A 20371-nucleotide genomic window follows, 5' to 3' on the forward strand; every position below is an offset into this window, starting at 1 on the left:
ACAAGTTCTACATCATCTAAAGCCATTTCTAATTTTATATGAATACTTGGTAAACTAAGGAAACTGTTTCCTTATACATTTAGAGCAGATTAAAAAATCATAGCCTTTAAATTTACTGTACTCTACCTTAGCAGCTTATTAGAAACCTCTCAGGAGTTTCTACTGATAGAGCCACCATTTTATCTGAGTTGAAGATGATCTCTCCCTTACTGTCTTAAAAGAGGCATACATAGGCAGTAGTGACACTTTACTTCTCCAAGCTGACCCATATATGATATCATTCCAAAGTGATTGAGAACCTAAATCTACACTTCACCCGAAAAAGAAAAGTAAAAAAAAAAGTCAATGAAAACATCACATGGGAGTCGAGCTGTAGCGCAGTGGGTTAAGCGCATGTGGCATAAAGTGCAAGGACAGGCGTAAGGATCCCGGTTCGAGTCCCCAGCTCCCCACCTGCAGGGAAGTTGCTTCACAAGTGGTGAAGCAGTTCTGCAGGTGTTTGTCTTTCTCTCCCCCTCTCTTCATTTCTCTCTGTCATATCTAACAATGACAACATCAGTAACAACAACAATAACTACAACAATAATAAAAAGACAACAAGGGCAACAAAAGGGAAAATAAATAAATAAAAATTTTAAAAATAAAAAAATCACATATAGGCTATCTACACATCATAAATTTCTGACTCATTAATTTCTGAAATACTGAGAGTTGGAATCTCACACTCAGAAACATAATTTCTGAAATATGAATTAGAAATGCCAACATGTTATTGACAAGGAGATGGAAATTCTGAATTGGTTCAGTAAGATCTAAAATATGGTGTGCAGTGGTCAGCACCTAAGCAGTAAACTCTTCTGCAAGAATAGTAATGGCTCATGAATATGAATAAAGAACATGAATAAAATATTTTACACATTTGGTCCTTTACAAGGTCCCCAATTAGCTAAATTATGTACATGAAATCGGATTTTAATAAAAATCAATAATAAAACATTTCATTATAGCATTTTTTCTACAAAAAATTTAGAAAGTGAGTTTACTCTGACTGCAGAATTCACTTTCTCCATGAGTGACTATAAAGTTAGCTCTCTAACTATAATTGCACATGTCAAGATAAACAAAATGTTACTATGACATCTGAGAGTGCTCCTCTATTCTTCTACCTCAGGTTTCTTGGTAGAAGAGAAAATTTACATGTGCAGTAACATTTACTAGAGACAAAACTGAGGAGCTGTGGAACTGATGCACGTTCCACAGCATCACTGACAAACTCACAATACTTCTGTCCTATTTCAAACTTCCATTTTTCAATTTATAAATGGTATTTGATCCTACTGAGTTTGTACCTTCAGAAATTACTTTGTAGTGTCTCCTCTTAATAGAAACAAGAAGTTAAAAATGAAATGAAAAAAGGGACAAAGTGAAATGATACATACTAACTTCAAAGAAAACAACAAAGATACAGCACAAAAGGAGACAGCGGTGAAATAAAATTTAGGGTAATGTTCCTGGGTCTTAGACAGCACTATGCACATCTCAACTGGGCGTTTGCAGAATGCTGGAAGGAGGAGGGTTAAGAAAGTCTTTAATGGGTTCAACATAGACACAGAAGGCTAAATGTTAGGGTAGAGATGTAGATGGGGACAAAATACCTAGATGATGGGTAAATACTACTTGTGTGTCTCCATTTTTTTTTTTTAAAGTGTCACACCCAGCACAATGCAGATTGTAAGAGCCATGTAACTTTTTATAAAAGTGAGTGCTTGTTAAAAATCAGTGTAGGATTTTAGAGCCATAGCTGTTGAGAAAAGTATTCAAACAACTTCAGACATACCCTGGTCTCTATTAATTAGAGATATAATTTTTCTTATATGATGCATCTACAGATTGAAGAAGAAGAATTAATACTCGAATCAGCACTGTTCTCTCCCTGTTGTCTCTTCCTGGAAATAGTCCAGTATGAGATGACTGGGACAGTGCAGATTTCACCTACTAACTCTGTATCTGTATTTTAGATGATTATAAGAGGTATTTAGAATTTTCTACCAGAATTATACTTAACTGTTTATTATTTAGATAACTAACAGCTTTTGTATCTTTGATTAGCAGCCTTGAAATAAAAATGTGCTGACACTTCCTGTATCACAGATGTTTAACTTCTGCGCCACAAATTAGATGTGGACATTTTCACATGGCTACACCAAATCAGAAGATGGTCAGATGAGTTAATGGTTAAAAAAAAAAATAGATAAGCAAACACAGAGCTCAACTAGGTAAACACACTGCATGCAGTGGCTAGAGACTCTGCAGAAAAGATTCAAAATGTACTACAGTTCATTAATATTCTGTTGCACAGATAAAACGTGGATCACATCTAATGAATGTCACAAATAACCCTTCACTTGCACTCTAATCCACTGTAATGTCTTCTATTATTCAATGTAGACAGAGGCCTTTCTTTAGAAAAAGGCAGCATGGGGCTAAACAAACAGTAAGAGAGAAGGAGAAAAAGACAGATACACCATGGCCTGCTGATACATTCTTTCACAATGAGCTGTTAAGATGTTTCCAGCACTGAGGTTTAGTAACTTTAAATATGCAGCAAATGACTGCAACCCTAAATGCTGGGTCTGGGTTTCTACACTAGCTAAAACCAAATGCCATGCATTTAAGACATGTTCTTCCACCTCTTACTGCAGTGCTCTGAGGCTGTCAGTACAAACAAATGCTAAATAGCTATTGGTTGCAGGAAAGCGAGTGCCATGCAGAAAGCATTAAAATATTAAAGACAGACAATACTTACTCCAAGGTCAGCCCCGGAATCTGTAGCCTTTCCCGCTGGGCTTTCATGGTTGTTATATGTTACCACACTCTATTGTAACCATGACACAATTCCCTGCCAGCATTCCGGTGATGACAGAGAGCCAAAACGAACCTCTATAAAGGACTGGACTAACAATCTCTCGAGGGGGAGGGGGGATCCTGCAAGTTTGGGTCCTTCCACCTCTAGCTGTAATCAAGAGATGTCAGCCGCTTTCCTCAGGTTAAAGGCAGTGTACACTGCACTGATTTTGTTAAGGGAATGAGGCTTTCAGCTCTGCATATCAAGTAATTGGTTTCTGATTTTTTTTTTTTTTTTTTTTTAGGAAAGTCGCTCTACTCACAGACCCAGTTTTCACCTAAGTGAAATGAAAAGTCCTTTTCACCAAGCAGACTGAAAAAAGAAAAAAAAAAAAGATAAAGAGCAACAGTATTGTACTTGTAAGAATTTATCACAGCAAACCTTAACTACCCCCTTCTCTGGAGACCTCCCTCCCCGTCCCCCCCCCCCCACCCCCCACCAATGCTCCCAGACAGAAGAATCTCTTGACACCCTGAGGAGCTCTGCTAATTCTGACCTTGGTGGAGTTAACAAAATTATTCACGTTCCACAAGAAGGAGATGGAATGGTGCCCAATGAAAATAATTAGGTTTTTTTTTTTTCCTATATAAGGCAACCATCAGAAAGAGGAACTCACTAACTGTATTAATTTAGGGGAAGTTGAACTCTGTTACAAAGCAAGAACTTGTGTGAACAGGCAAAATCCTACAATGGGAAAATTACCAATTGGAAACACAAGCCATAGGAGCTGATGTTTGTATTTTTGAAAGTTGGTTTTAAAGGGCATTGCAGAGCTACATACTTTGGAAAGCAATCTGATATAAAGAAAGAAGGAAAAGGAGAACATACCTTTTGGAAGTCTCAACATTTCAACTTGTCTTTATTTAAAGAACATTATTATTTTTTTTTTCACAGTATTCATAACTTATGGCTAAGTGTGCTTCCACTCTTGAGTAGGATGAAAAAATCTGACTCACTTCCTCTACCACATATTAAGTTTTGTTTTGGAAATCACTGGTTTTTTTTGAGAAGATACATTAGAACAAGACAGAATTTTATTTTAGTAAAATTTCTAATTTTCTTTCTTGAGAGAAAGAAACCACAGCACCAAAACTACCTTCAATGTGGTAGTAGTCAGGCTTGAACCTAGATCGTACACATGACAAAACTTCACACTATCCATCTCAGCTATTTTTCTGGCCCAAGATTTCTAATTTTCAAGAACTGTAAATCTACCTAATATATAACCAAGTTAGTATGAAACAACTGTATTCAAGTGATTAGATTGAAAAGGCTGGCAGTGGGGTGGTAGAGCAACCCTGTAATGTTATGATCTTGACAACCACTATTAAACAACTAAAAATAAAAAATAAAATAAAAGGAAACAGGAAAGAAAAGGAAATAAAGTCAAACTTCATCTCTACAGAGACGATAATACTGAGGACATGTAAATATTGGCAGGTTCATTCCTACCTTGTGCAATTGGTCAGGTGTTGCCCTGCACAGCAGTGCTGGACAAGGGGCAAGGAGGGAAATAAACTTGGGAATCTATTCTTGCCACTTCTACACCATGACTGGTCATATCTGCATCATGGCTCCTTCAGTCCCATTTTTCTTTCTTTTTTCATAAAATCTTCCCCAATTAGGGGGTTACCTATTTTTAATCTTATCGAGGTTTAGTTAATAGTCTCCGAATTCTTAGCTTAATCCTAACCTGCAATGACTAGCTCTGTGGAGGTTGTTAATGATAACCAGACATAAACTTCTCCTTCTATTTGGGCTCACAAAACTAGCCAACCCTTTTAGTTTTTATTTATTATTTAGCTTTTTGATAGAGGGTGAGAGACAGAAAAATATAGGGAAGGTGAGAGAGAGAAAAGGAGAGACACATGCAGCACTGCTCTATCACTCACGAATCTCCCTGCCTACAGATGGAGACCACAGGCTTGAACTCAGGTTATTGCACATGGCAGTTTGGATACTCTACCACAGCCACCTCCTCCTAATTTTTAAAAGCAACAGCCAATACTTGTCATTGGTTAGTGGCCATGGGGTAGCAGACATAAATATAAACAAATAATTAGAAGAAATGGGAATAAAGATAATGAAGCACAGGGCAAGCAGGATCAACTTTGCTCTTCATCCTAACCTCCCCCTGAATAAACTTTCCTGTAATATAAGATATTCACAGTTTAGTACTGTTTCTACCTAAATTACTCCAGTCCAGGATACCATACTCTAACTAGGTTACTATAATTGCCTTTCACCTTATTTCACTATGCCATCCCTGTTATCCTCTTACAGTTTGTTGGTCACACAAACCTCAGAGTAATCTTTTCCAAAATATTTCATTCCTTTGTTCAAAACCTCCCCTAGTTGTTCTTTCCTCAAACTAAAAGCTAAAAACCTAGCAAAGATGGCCTATAAAATGAATAGTCAGATATCAATGGGAATGACAGTAACAATATTAAAACATCCCAACTGTTTAAAACCATAATTTCAAGTAGAGAAGAAAGGAGAGAAGGTAGGAAGCAAGCAAACCTGAGCCTTCTTATGAGGATGCTAGGGATCTAGCTCAGTATTTTTGAAAACTAGTGGTGGGGAAAAACATCAAGTATTTATTCCAATATCTTTATGAATTGTACTTCCTAACTGGTAATATAATTTTCTCTAGAGAAGTATTTCAGCTGGCAAATAAAGGAGAAATAACCAAAAGAGAATATCACCATTTTTTCAAACTTTAATAAATCAAAGGATCTAGGACATGATCAACTCTGACTGCTGATGTCACAAAGAGTTGTATCGAAGAAGCCACATCATTCCTGGATACAAACAAGTGTCTACATCAAAATACCAATTTGTAGAACAAACAAACAAGCAAGGAATATGTTAAACAACATTACAGCTAAACTGAGACTGAAAATCTGAACAAATGATTTTGTCTCTTAAATAACAATAACAACAACAAATCAAGATGGGGAAATATACACACACATACAAAAAAAAAAAGCCCAAAACAAAACAAACAAACTTTGGGGGCTGATATCAAACACAAGCAACTATTTAGAAAATATTCAGATATATGTATATACATATTCATATATACATGTAGACATGTAGATACCAATTTCAAATATATGTTGAATATACATGCATATATATGTGTTGACTCCTCTTAGTTAACTAAATATCTGATAATACTAGACAAGTATTTGTTCATTCATTTTATCAAAGCACTCTCAGTTCTGACTTATAATGATGGGATTGAACCTGTGCCCTTGAAGCCTCAGGCATGAAAGTCGTTTTGCATGTCAAAATGTTATTCCCTTTGCATCACATTTCCTTTTCTCGCCTCTCTCCCAAGCCCCAGAGTTGTGGTCTCTTACATGTGCAATTTTACCTCTCAGGTCTACTTTTTTATTTACAAAGAGAAACAGAGATAAAGAGAGGGGGAGACATGACAACATTGGACCTTTCTCTATGGTCACAACACCTTCCACGTGGTCCCTGAACCTAGGTCACATCATGTGTAACACAGCATTGTTCTGCCTGATGTGCTATATCTGCCAGGATGGTTTTTGATTCCCTAACTTCTAGTGATACTCAGAGATATTCACAGATGAAACGTCTAGGCCTTGCTTTGAAATAACTTGGGGATGAAGAGTATGAGATAGATGAAGAAGTTATGAGATAGACTAAAGGTAACTGTCTAGTAGTTACCATTTATTAAACCTGGGTTAGGCTTCGGTAAATGGCTCATTATACTGTTCTCTCTACTTCATGTGGATATCTTATCTAATAAAATGGAAGAGTGTCTACAATGAGTATAAGGCTCCAGATAACAAAAAGCATAAGCCCATCCAACTGGACCCTTCCCTTGTGACTACTGCCCTCACTCCTCACTGCTTTTCATGCACACCAAGCATACAGTACATTATGGCCTCTGCATGTACTCATTTTTCTGCTTGGAATTCGTTTCTTCTAAGATATCCAAATGTCCTGCCAATTCAAAATCTCAAGGCTTCTCTATATCCAGTGATTCCTTCATATCCTTGTATATTTCATCCACAACATTTTTCCTCACTTGACACATTTTACAGTTGTTTATAGTCCATCTCCCTCTAGGAGAACAAAGACTTCAATAAAGAATGTGTGTTGTGTTGTTATTGAGTACTAAGAACAGGATATATATGCATTTAATCCATATCTACAGAAAAATGAATGACTATCCTAGTATTGTGAAACCAGCAACCAAAACTATTTGTCATCTTTTAATTTTTTTCATAATTACTGCTCTCTGCAATGCTAGGTAGCATTGTTGGTCAAAACAGTGACACCAGATAGTGTTTTCCATGCATGGATACTAAATAAAGATCCATAAATGTCCCCACTAGTTAGAAGGCATAAATCAAAAACTGCAGAAAAACAAAATGAAATATTTTATTAGAATAAGATACTATATTTAAAATGCCCTCACAGAAAATGTCTGAAGACATTTTCAGTTTTCACAGCTGGGAGAAGAGGGTTGCTGCTCTGGTGTCAGGGATGTTACAGCATAGCCTACAATGTACAAAGCAGCTGTCTAAGAGGGAGAGATACCCAACAACAAATTAACAGTGTTTAACTAGAATCCCTGATTTAAAAACATGGTCCAATTTCTGCAGCATCATTAACTAGCTTATCTTTTTTTCATGCTTTAATCATTAATATGAAAGAGAGATACAGAAAGATACACAAAGAAAGGGAGGGAGGAAAGGAGTGGGTGAGGGGGGAGGGAGGGAGAAAGAGTGAGGTCAGGGGAGGGAGGAAGGAAAAGAGGGGGTGGGGGAGGGAGGAATGAGAAGGGAAGAGGGAGAGAGAGACCCAGAGAGAGATGGCAAGGGAGAGACAGAACTACTCAGCTCTGGTTTATAGTGGTGTTGGTCATTGAACCTGGGACCTCATAGCCTAGGGCATAAGAGTCTTTTGCAAAACCATTATGCTATCTCCTAGCCCTTCACTAACCAGTTTTATTTATTTATTTATTTATTTATTTATTTTTACCAGAGCACTGCTCAGCTTTGGCTTATGGTGGTGCAGGGGATTGAACCTGGGACTTTGGAGCCTCAGGCATGAGAGTCTGTTTGCATAACCATTATTCTATCTACCCTTGCCCCACTTACCAGTTTTAAACATTATTGTTCAGACTTTGTTCTACTTAGAGAATAAAAGAATAACCTGAAAATCTCTGCACTCAATAATATTACTAATCTGAGTATATGTGTTGTCCTGTTTTCAAGGAGAATGGCTTTTTATAGCAAAGCCCTAGATGTTCCATCACAACAATGAAACCTAATTTCCAGGGACTTCATGTCACATCTGAGCAGCAACCTAGATATGGAATTCTAGAATGTGAAGTATCTCAAACCTCACACAAAACAAGCCCCACAACTGTTCTGAGGAAATAAATGTCCAGTCAAATGAAGTATGTGGGTCTGAGGCCCAGCAGCAGGTGGACTGTAAACATCAAGACTGATTCCTCAGAGAAAGTTCAACTAGTGTATGTCCCCCAGGTCATTATGTTCCTCCCTTTCCTGCTCCTTTAGATTCAAGCCTCCCACAGGTAAACACAAAACCCTAATGCAAGAGTGAAAGTGAAGATTGCTTTCCTTCATCCCAATTATGCATATATTCATTTAATGTGTGCACAGTTGAGAAGTTAACTTTTTTTTAGTTCATTTTTAATTTATAGTATTAGCAGCAAATAATGCTAAGTGAGAAAACAGGAATTCACAAGCATGTAGATTCATTTAATCAAATGAAAATATTGTGAAAAAAATAAGACAGATATTTAACACTGAATATATGTAAATACACACACATATTTTTCAACTGTAATAGCAATGACTTTTATTATTTGAGGGTGGAAAAAGGGAAAGGATGGATATTAACTATATTTTATGTTGTGTTTATATACTATAGGCAAGCTGGTTAACATACCTTGGTATCTTTAATATGTATATATATGTTTTATTATTGAATTTATACATTTTTATTGAGGGATTAGTGGTTTACACTAGTTTACACTATATATTACTTTCAACAGTACTTCAGAAAATGTATTGCATCTAGTCCTATATGACTCAGAAAGTCAGCTAGAGGTGCTTGTTGAAAAACTCTACCTGACAGAACTGGCCAACAAACAAAAATATTATATTAAATGTTACAAGGCACTTCCCAGTACTGATAGCTGATCGTAGAGCTCTTCTATTTCCAGACTGAGAAATATCATGGTTCTCTTCTCTTCCACAAGACTCACTGATATAGACTATAGCAATATCTTTACCATTTCTCATTTTTGTTAACTGCATAGCTATTTGTGCTTTGATCCATCACTCACCATACTATCTTCTTCTAAGAGCATATCAGCTGACAGTATTTTAGTGCTTGACTCTTTTTTTTGCCTCCAGATTATTGCTAGGGCTCAGTGCCAACACTACTAATCCACTGTTCCCGGTGGCCATTCCACCCCCCCCCCCATTTTATTGGATAGGACAGAGATAAATTGAGAGAGGAGGGGAGATAGAGAGCAAGAGAGAAAGACAGCTGCAGAGTTGTTTCACAACTTGTGAAGTGACCCCTCCCCCACAGGTGGGGAGCCGGGGGCTTGAACTGGTATCCTAAGTTGGTCCTTGGGCTTCCTACTATGTGAGCTTAATGGAGTATCCTACCATTTAGACCCCAAGTGCTTGATTTTTAACACTCTACTATGTTCACATTTTTACTATAGCTAAGGCATTTTTCAAAGTTGTAATAGTTCTGCAAAACGCAAAATCTCTCCATTTGCAGGATTCTGGTTGACTGTGAAAACAAAATGTTGTCTGTTACATCTCTACTGCTTAACCATGGCTCTCATGTTCTCACATTTGAATTCCTTACTTATGAAATATCCATGGTATGTGCTAGAGGTAAGAAGTGTTCTTTAGGGGAGTCCGGCGGTAGCGCAGCGGGTTAAGTGCAGGTGGCGCAAAGCACAAGGACCAGCATAAAGATCCCGGTTCCAGCCCCCGGCTCCCCACCTGCAGGGGAGTCGCTTCACAGACGGTGAAGCAGGTCTGCAGGTGTCTGTCTTTCTCTCCCCCTCTGTCTTCCCCTCCTCTCTCCATTTCTCTCTGTCCTATCCAACAACGATGACAATAATAATAACTACAACAATAAAACAAGGGCAACAAAGAGAATAAATAAAATAAATATTAAAAAAAAAAAGAAGTGTTCTTTAGGGCCAGACAGGGGCACACTTGGCTGAGCACACAAATTACCATGCTCAAGTACCTGGGTTCGAGTCCTGGTCTCAATTTGCAGGGGGGAAACTTCACAAATGGTGAAGCAGGGTTACAAGTGTCTCTCTTTCTCTACCTCTCTATTTCCTTGCCATCCCATGTTTTCTTTCTATTAAATAAAAAAAAACCAAATATTAAAAAAAAAAGGGGGGGGGAAACAAGTATTCTGTTTCTTGTTCAAGTAAAAACAGAAAGTGAATATTTCTATTATTCTATATGTGGGACCCAGGTTCAAAGCTGACCCCTATTGCTTAAGTGCTGTGTTGTCTCTCTCTCTCTCTCTCTCTTCCAAAATAAATAAATAAATAAATAAATAAAATAAAGCTGACCTAGGTCAGTGACCTAGGTCAGAGATAGAAAAGGAGAGAAGTGAAATAACATTTAAAGAATATTTATTTATTAACAAGAAAGATAGGAGGAAAGAACCAGAGACATCACTCTGGTATATGTATTGCTGGGGACTGAACTCAGGACCTCACTTTTGAGAATCCAAGGCTTTATCCACTGCACCATCTCCTGGATCATGTGAAATCACATTTATTATGTTACAAAAGAAAAATATACACTCATTGATCAAGAGCTCAGGGTCTATAGAGTTAATCACAATAAATAATTTTCCTTCTTTTGTAAATGTAAGGCCAATTAGGCGAGTCAGAATTACAGTCAGCTGAAAGAGGCAATACAACGATTCACAAATAAAAGGAAAACTTTACCTTTTAAATACGAGACGCAGAAAGGCACATTTAAAGTCATTGAAATTGCTTTACAGAAGAGAAATTGCTTTATAGAAGGGAAAATTCATATAATCATTAATAAATTTTATACATAAAAGCTCGTATTCAGTAGTAAAACTCTCTTAGGGAAATATGTTTACATATTTATGGACACCAAGCTTTGGAAATGTGAAAAGAAAATAAAGAAGGGACACAAGTCTATATCACTACTAATTATTTCTTATTTTATCTTTTTAGAAATCTGTTTATTTTCTAGAAACACAGTGAAAGATACCAAGGTGATACTCAGGGAAGTACTACAGACAGAACCTGAGACCTCAGGCATGCATGTCCTGTGCTCTAATAGTGAGATATCTCTCTGAGCCTATACACTTCTTTTCAAAATGTTCATCTTCCTGAAATTTATAACAACATATCTTACATAAACATGAAGTTATCACATCCTTTAGTGATTATAAAATTCTAGGATGGCCTTAAAATTCATAACAGATGACCTGTAGGTGTTTTTCTGCTGTTGGAAATCATGCTAACAAAGTACCAGAATTATTTGACTGGGAGAAATGCAATGGAAACTAACAGAATAGTGAAAAAATAAAAGCCAGCTCTTCATACTACATGTATGGTAGCATGACAAACATTTATTGCATGCTGAGTATGTGCAAATGATAAAATTAAATATATATATATATTGTTAGTTTCATAGGAAAATGTTTTTCTTGACTTAAAAGAGAACTTTTATAGAAAAAGGATTCATTCTTCTAGCGGAAGATAAGGTGAGGATAAAGGAGGAGGGGAGGGAAGAAAGAAGGACAAGCTGACCTAAACTTGATTGCTTTAACAATAGACTATGTTCTAATTTTCATACTGATATTCTAAGTTCTCCTAAACTATAAAAGAGTTACAAAGAAAACTGAAAACTCAAATTCTGGCTTAATGATTACTACAAATGCTTGGATGGCAGGCATTGTGTGTGAGCAAAAGAGAAAAAGAAAAAAATGTGGTCTGCGTTTTCTGACTATTTTCACCAGTTAGCATTCCAATGAGAATTACATGTTGTTAATATGATTCCACCTCTCTTTCAATAAACATTTTCTAAAGCTTTTAAAGAGAATATTTTTTGTCTAATATTCCCAGTTTCCATTAGTTATCCTGCAGCATATAGGAACTACCCCTAGAGCATCAATAAATTGGGCCTGTTTCATATCATGAACCCATAGAAAAAAGTTCCAGAGAGAGAGAGAGAGAGAGAGAGAGAGACTACAGAGTAAATATACAAATGTCCCTTTAAGTAACCTGCAAATTTTTCTTATTTCCTTATCTTCCAGAAACAGTGAAATTAAGACTATCTATAGTTAAGTGTAATACAGTATAAAATGTACAGACTGCTGAACCTTGCAAGAACATTAAGTATTCACTGAGGTAGATGAGCTGGGTCACAAGGACTCACAACATCAAAAGAAACATATACTTTAACTACGACTATTTTTCTGATAAAAAAAAAAAAAGGTTTTGTTACTGCTATTGTTGTCATTGGGGTTTCCCTGCACCATTTTCAAACAGAAAGTCAGAAGGTGTGAGGATAAAACAGGACAATGTCAAAGTTTCCCCCAACATGGTGGGGGACAAGTCTCTCAACTAGGTTCTGCCCATAGCAGAGCAGGTTTGCTTTTAGTCAAACTATCTTTCTGACCTCTGAGTAAAACTTTTAAATGAGTAATATTTGAGTTTGTGATGATTAACTTAAAAAAAAAACCAATTCTAATAGTAATTTTGATTTTTTCCCCAATCTAAAATTCATCAGAAAATACCTCCAAAACTTCAGAAAACATTAGTGTTACTCATTTCTAGTACTATAGTATAATAGTGGCATGTTTCAGACGATTCATATAATTGTTCCTATTTACACATGAAGACAACAGGACAAGAGGTAATAATTAACTCATCCAAGCTCACTCATCTAGAAATAAAAAAGAACCTTTAATAGTATGCTTAGAGTAATTTATTGAGTGTTATCTATAATCTAATAATCTATTTGACATATGCCTCTAGAGTATTGAAAAATCTCCACACTATTGTCTGTATTTATAGCATATGACATTCAAAATAGACTTAATTATCCTAATGAACTATTTTTATTTAGCTGGCCTAATGATGATGTGTTAAAACACTTCTTCCTTCCAAAATTCACTGAAAAGTTCTGAGTTGTGAGTTGTGTTAAGAGACTTATTTAGTTACTGAACTTCATAGTGTACTCTGCAATGTTGGAACAGCACGTGGATCTCTTAGCATGCCCTCTGTTGCACAGCAGTAAATAATAGTCACTAAGTTTATTGTATAATCTCTCACCTCCCTTATTTCCAGAATAATTAACCTCATTTTCTAGTGCAGCACTCACCTCCTTTAGGCCCATATCCAGCCATTTTTATCACAGCATTTATTGCTTGTCACTAATATTCTTTCCAAAAATATGAATTACTATTTATAAACATTTCACACTTTTGAATCATCCTAGTGCTTTTCTTGTAGTAACTAGAATGTATTGTTTAGACAACACTTAAGATTTAAATACATACCCCAGAGGGGTAAATGATAGGGGAAGTAAACTCGAGGGCTCTATACCCCCATTCCACAGGGAACCAATGTACTTGTTTCTTACAACACCTATGAAAGGGAAGCGAATCTGAAACCAGAGGAAGCCCAACATGGTTTTGCTTATCTGAGAGAGAAGAGGAAAAAAAGAGAGAGAGACACTTGGGTGTAGTAATAGGTGTAGGGGTGAACTAGAAAGGAAGTGAAAGCAGGACTGTGGAAAAAAACATACATAGTTATAGATAGATATAGAATCAGCCCATCAAGAGAATGGCATACTTTAACAATGACTCTTTAGTCACTCTCAGGACACTCCATCAGTTGGGGCCCTAGTCAGGGAGTCCCGAGATTCCCAAACAGACTTGACAGGCCTAGAACTCAAATAAATCCCTCTCTCCATTGTTACCAGTCATTTCTATCAGGAACAACAAAATAGACCCCTTTGTGGGCCCCCATAGGAACTTGCCCTCAACTTGGATCAACAATGGCAGAGAATGTTCCATCCTCTGAAGGAAAGATGGACAACATACTGTATGCTACACCTGATGAAGATGGGTCGATATTGGGGCAGACTGGAATATGATCACAGAATGTGAGCTCATGATCACAGAATGTGAGCTCAGATCTAGAGGGATGCAGAAGTCACACAGGCTCCTAAGCTAATTATGGTCCCCAGATCACATCAAATCAATGGGGTTTACAGTCAACAATATTTATACCCTTTTCCCATATTAAAGAGCTACTCTCTTCCTTGATCCAGCTTTCTGGTCCTTTTTTCAGCCATGACATCATCTCCCCAGACAACAACTTGGATCCACTGGCATATCAGATTTCAGGTTCAGGGGCAAAAAGGAAAAAAAAAAAAAAACTAGCATAGCCACAGGCCCTTTGGAATTTAACTAAAATATGCCTACTAGCTATCTACAAAATGGAAGACCCCCCAACTCTTCATTTGCACTATTCCAGCCCTTAGGTGCACGATTGGTCAACAATTTGTTTGGCTTTGTATCTTAACTCTCTTTTCAGCCACCAGGTTCCAGATGCTAGCATGATGCTGACCAGACTTCCCTGGACAGACAACCCCACCAATGTTTCCTAGAGTTGTGCTTCCCCAGAGCCCTTCCCCACTAGGGAAAGAGAGAGGCAGGCTGGGAGTATGGAGTCAACAGCCATGTTCAGCAGGGAAGCAATTACAGAAGCCTGACCTTCTGCATCCCACAATGACCTTGAGTCCATACTCTCAGAGTGTTAAAGAATAGGAAAGCTATCGGGGAGGAGATGGAATACGGAGTTCTGGTGGTGGGAATTCTGCGAAGTTGTACCCTTCTTATCCTATGGTTTTGTCAATGTTTCCTTTTTATAAATAAAATTTTTTTTAAAATTCTAAGAAAAAATAAAAAAAGGGGGCCAGGCGGTAGTGCAGCGGGTTAAGCCCATATGGCACAAAGTGCAAGGACTGGTGCAAAGAAAAAATAAAAATAGAATATTTTCGGTTGGAGTAGATAGCGTGATGATTATGTAAAGAGACTCTCATGCCTGAGGCTCCGAAGTCCTAGGTGCCCTCACACCACCATAAGCCAGAGCTGAGCATTGCTCTGGTAAAAAAATAAATAAATAAAAATAATAAATAAATAAAATAATAATAGCTAGATGATCTAATGAGGAAAAAGCTTATCAAAAACACATAAGTTCTAGTGAGAATTAAGAATGGGATCCTTAAACTAGTGTGAAGGAACTTAATCTAGTACAGTTGTCTTATATTAGTGGTGACTATAGTGTTTCTATGTTCAATCAAAAAGATTATATTTGGTATATTGCACCAAAGTAAAAGACTCTGGGGTGGGTGGGTGGGGGAGGAGAATAAGGGTCCAAAAAGGATGACAAAGGATCTACTGGGGGTTGTATTGTTATGTGGAAAACAGGGAAATGCTATGCATGTACAAACTATTGTACTTACTGTCAAATGTAAAACATTAATTCTCCAATAAAGAAATTAAAAAAAAAAAAGTATCAGCCCATATTGGTGACCTTAGGAGAACTACAGCAGTTCATGGAGGGGATGAGACACAGAACTCTGGTGGTGGGAACTTCATGGAATTATACATCTTTTATCTTATAATTTTGTAAATCAATATTATATCACTAATAAAAAATTTAAATACATATACTTGCAAATGTGATTGTATCTATATTCTTTTTTTTTTCCCTCCAGACTGGGGCTTGGTGCCTGCACTATGAACCCATGGCTTCTGTGGCCATTTTTTTTTTCTTGGATAGGGCAGAGAGAATTTGATAAGGGAGGGGAACATAGTGAGAGAGAGAGATAAGTACAGGTCTGCAGGTACCTGCTTCACTGCTTGTGAAGCAACCTCTGCTCCCCTGCAGATGGGGAGCCAAGGGCTTGAACCGGGATCCTTAAACAGGTCCTTGTGCTTTGCGTACTATATGCACTTAATCCAGTATGCTATTGCCTGCTCCCTCTATATCTATATTCAACTGCTTGAAGATTCCTAAAATAGAACAAGCTTTCCAAATATTATTAGAAAAAGTACCTTTCTCCTACATTACCAAATTTACCTTGACTTAATAAAACATTTGTTCAGAGGTCTCCCCTGATTTTCTGATCTAAATTAGACCTACCACATCAAGAAAATTCTGTTTTTCTCCTTCAGAGTATCTATTACAAATCAGGAACATTTTAATGGGTATTAATTAATATAAATCCCATGAAGGCAGGACCATGCCTTTTTGGTTCATCATTTATATACTATGTGTCATATTAGCACAGTACATACAAATTGAAGGTACCCAGTCAATACCTGGAAAAGCAGTGAGTCACTTAAATAATAGCTGCAGAGGTGAAGACATCAACTTCAATGAAGAGGCTGTTTCTAGAAGGCTGAGTAATTATTCTTGAATAAAGAATTCAGAATTACTTTGGATTATCTTGAGAAGTCCAACTTGTCAGGTTTTACTCAAATCCAGCCAAACAAGTAATACATAGACAGCGTCATCTGTGAACAGCAATAATAATCATATAACGTGGAAACTGCTTTGGCAGAAAATTGAGTGTTAGCTTGAAAAAATTATGCTGAAGTACTTTCTTCCTAGACCCTGACATTTGAACAGGGGTGCAGGTGGGGTAATAAAAATGCTTCAGGATATAAGAAGTTGGGAAAGTAGAGATGTAAAACCACGAACTTGGATAAGTCTGTCATCATGTTAAATAGCAGAGAACCACTCCAGATAAATGTCTGCTGGCATTACACAGAAAGTCTATATATGGAGACAAATGATGCCTTACACCTTCACTGATAAGCTAAAACAGGGAATCAGAGGGTGTAGATTGCTTGTCCCCACATTCCACAACACAACACAGCCTTTGGTTCTGTGACAAATAATCCAGTTCAGAATATGACGTGAATTCACATCTCCACCTTTATTTTTTATCTGCTCAGCCCATTTGGAAACTTGATCTTTGAGCACATTTAAATCCTGTAAGCTGCTGGGCTCCTTCACATCCTATTCCCTGCTTTATAGATGTGCCAGTCAGAATAGGATGGGATCTGTGACACTTGCTTTGTGGATAATAGAGACAGTCACTTCACATGTGAAGTCTGTCATCTAGGTGCTGTATTTTCTTTTGTATTTTGTACAGAGAAGAAAGCAAAAAAAAAAAAATCCAAAGAACACAAGAGATAAAGGATTGTTCTCTATACATAACAGGCTATTATTTCTAAGACATGAGAATTCTTAAGACCAAACATTAAGAAGTGAAATTGAGTCACAAAGTCAAATGTAAGTAAAAATCCAAATTATTTTCCTGTGGGCTCAGGAAGCTGCTCAGCTATGCTTGCTGATATGGACAAGTTTTATTTTGTTATAATTTTAGCTGTTTTATTTAGGAAATATTGATTTATAGGATCACAGTTGTTATAAAGATACCATTTCACCTTTCCCTAAGGTAAGTGTTAGTATATCTCACACTCCACCAAACACCACTCTCTACCATAGGGCACTAAATCTCTGACCCCTCTCTCTCTATTTAGTACTTCCCTATCTTTGAATTCTGGGATCTGCTATAATTGAGTCCATTGAGGTTCATCCTATAACGCCCCTTACTTAGGTGATAAGACACTGAGGCCATACCTAAGTGTGAGATTAAGGGTATTTGTCCTTCAAGCTTTTGCCTTTCTTCTTTCTTTCTTTCTTTCTTTCTTTCTTTCTTTCTTTCTTTCTTTCTTTCTTTCTCTCTCTCTCTCTCTTTTTCTTCCTTCCTTCCTTCCTTCCTTCCAATCTTTCTTCCTTTCTATCTATTTTTATTTGCTAGCAGGGTTGCCACTAAGGCTTTGTGTCAGCACCACAAATCCACTATTTTTTCCTTCTTTTTTTTTTTCCCCTCTATTGCAGGGAGAGGCTGAGATAGAGAGGGAGAGAGAAAGCTAGAGTCCTACAGAACTGCTTCATCACCAGTGAAGCATCCCCCCCCTACAGGAGGGGGTTGGGGGGAGCAAGAGCTTGAACCAGGATCCTTGCACATGGAAATGTACACTCAGCAGAATGCTCTATCTGCTGGTTCCCTTTTTCTAGTTTTCACTTAACATGATTCCCTCCAATTATTCTGCTTCCAGTCACAGAAAACGCTTTGTAGGATGGACAAGTATTATGACAGGGAGAACAGTGACCAGCAGAAATTTCACAATAACTGTTCTTTTAGGAACAAGAGACTGCAGGTAAAATCAATGTTGAGTAGTGAAGTGAGGGAGGAAAGTAAAATCCAACATCTAGAAGGCAAAGCAAAGAGGCTTAAAATACTTAAATCCTTAAGTGATCAGAGACAAGTGCTAACCCATTCTTTTCTGATATCTCTAAGTACAGGCTTGAAGTCTGATGTGCTTTATGAGAAGAGGCAGGAAAGAGAAATTTTCATATATATTTTTTTGTGTGTGGATAAATTCCTGTACTGGGAACAGTACAGGAATTAAAAGAAGAGCTGTGTCCCTTTATTTCAATGTTCCTTTGACAGGTCAGGACCAGGCAGAAACTCAGGTCTTCTCTGGTCTAAACCCTACAGGGCCCATAAAAGTTATCTAGAAAAAAATATTCATTTTCTGGGGTCCTACTTCTTCTAGTGCAGAAACAACAATAAAGAATTCATAGGTGAAAAGAATTAGTACAGCATAAAAATCAGCAAAGAAAAATAAAATACTCTCACGCTGACTGTCCCTAAGAGAATTTACTTACATACTTAAATTTATGTAGCAAGTTACTAGAAGCCTCATAAATACTGGACCCATAATCAAGTTGTAATCATTCATTTTATTTACATTTCATTAGGGGGCAGAGAGGTAACAATCTTCAAAAGATTTTACAAGAGTCAGTGAAAAAGGAAGTGGACATCCTACTGGGGGAGAGAATTAAAGAGAAGTGCTTTTCCCAAAGGCACAGAATTATTAAAAACAATCTGTTCCAAAAGTTACTGTGTATGTTTATGCCTTTCCCACTAGTAATTTCATTCTAAATTATTTTCACTCTACACAGTATACATGAGGTAAGGCCTGTATCTATGTGACTAAAGAATTTAGACTGAACTTTGAGTAATACATGAGAAACAAACACCTATGAAATCAAGGCCCCAACAGTAATTTCCTACACATGTAGAACATTCACCATATATATTACGACTTGTCATTTACTGTTGGCAAAATCCATGACAACCTTTTAGCCACATCCACAGCAATTTAAATAGTTATACCAAAGAGCAGAGCAGCAATGCACTGAATAAAACATTCAATGCCTGCATCATCCCTTTGAAGGCTGTCAGCCATACATTTTGAATAACCTGAAATGAAGATCAAAAAGGAACAGAATTTATTTATTTATTTATTTAACCTCAGGCAGTAAGCATAAAGAAAAAGTAAAAAATTAGGATTTAAATAAAGAGGTTTAAATTTAGATAAACACTAATACCGTATGCTTAAGACTATTAGACGAAGTTTAATAATTTCATCAAAGACATAAAGCATGACATTGAGGTATGGAACTAAAGCCAGAGTGACAAAAAAGGAGAAAAATAAAACCAGATGTTTCTTCCTCACATTTTCACCCTCAGTCACCTTCAATCTGACCTTATACACATAATTCCTTCTGTATTCTAGTCCTGAGCTTCACCACCTCAATTCGTTTCAACAATTTCAGCCTGAGAGTGGTTCTTTCTTCCTGTGGGGATTTCCTGGGAATTGTTCATGTTTCTCTACCTTTTCTAAAGCATGTTTTAAAGACAGGATGAACGTGATGGAACTCAAGATGGGAAAGAGGGACTGCATTATTCTGAATCTATTCTACATAGCACAAATAAGCCTTATAACCCATTTATTTCTAGAAGTTTAAAAGGACATGGTCAAAGAAAACTTTTTAACTGAAGCATTAAAAATTGTTGAACCAACCAGATGGTTTTTGTCATAGGTGGAATATAGAAAATTAAAACACACAAACTTGCAATAAACTCCAATAAATAAATACACAACATAAAAAGTTGTTGAATAGTTTGATATGTAACCCGCTACACAAATTTAACAAACAGCATTTGAAAACCTGGTATTGGTACAGCTATAGAGAAATAAAGGCAAAGGACATAAATTATGGTGATGTTGTGTATGATATAGCAAATCCTAACAAAGGGATATTTCAAAGTTAACCCAATTGCCAAATAATGTGATTATAGCAATAACTATCTATTGTCTTCTTAAACCCTAAGACAGCAGGAACCTCCTGCTTCCTCTATAGAGCCTATATTTCCCCCAGTCCTGGAACCTCTAGCGTGAGGCTCACTTTCCTGCATGCTT

General features: G+C 37.0%; 1 protein-coding gene across 7 annotated transcripts in view; it reads right to left on the bottom strand.

Moving 5' to 3' along the window:
- MAST4 (microtubule associated serine/threonine kinase family member 4) overlaps nucleotides 1-20371 on the bottom strand; it is a 724287-nt gene that overhangs the window by 265963 nt on the left and 437953 nt on the right. The window contains exon 1 of one of the 7 annotated variants that reach the window (XM_060191260.1): nucleotides 2807-3305. The exons of the other annotated variants lie outside the window; for them this stretch is intronic. Coding sequence (XP_060047243.1) covers nucleotides 2807-2853 — 47 coding nt within the window. The 5' untranslated portion in view covers nucleotides 2854-3305. Of the gene's footprint in view, nucleotides 1-2806; nucleotides 3306-20371 lie in introns of those variants that run through there. 7 annotated transcript variants of the gene reach the window in all.

This window comes from Erinaceus europaeus, chromosome 5 (assembly GCF_950295315.1).
Source record: "Erinaceus europaeus chromosome 5, mEriEur2.1, whole genome shotgun sequence".
Lineage (NCBI taxonomy): Eukaryota > Metazoa > Chordata > Mammalia > Eulipotyphla > Erinaceidae > Erinaceus > Erinaceus europaeus.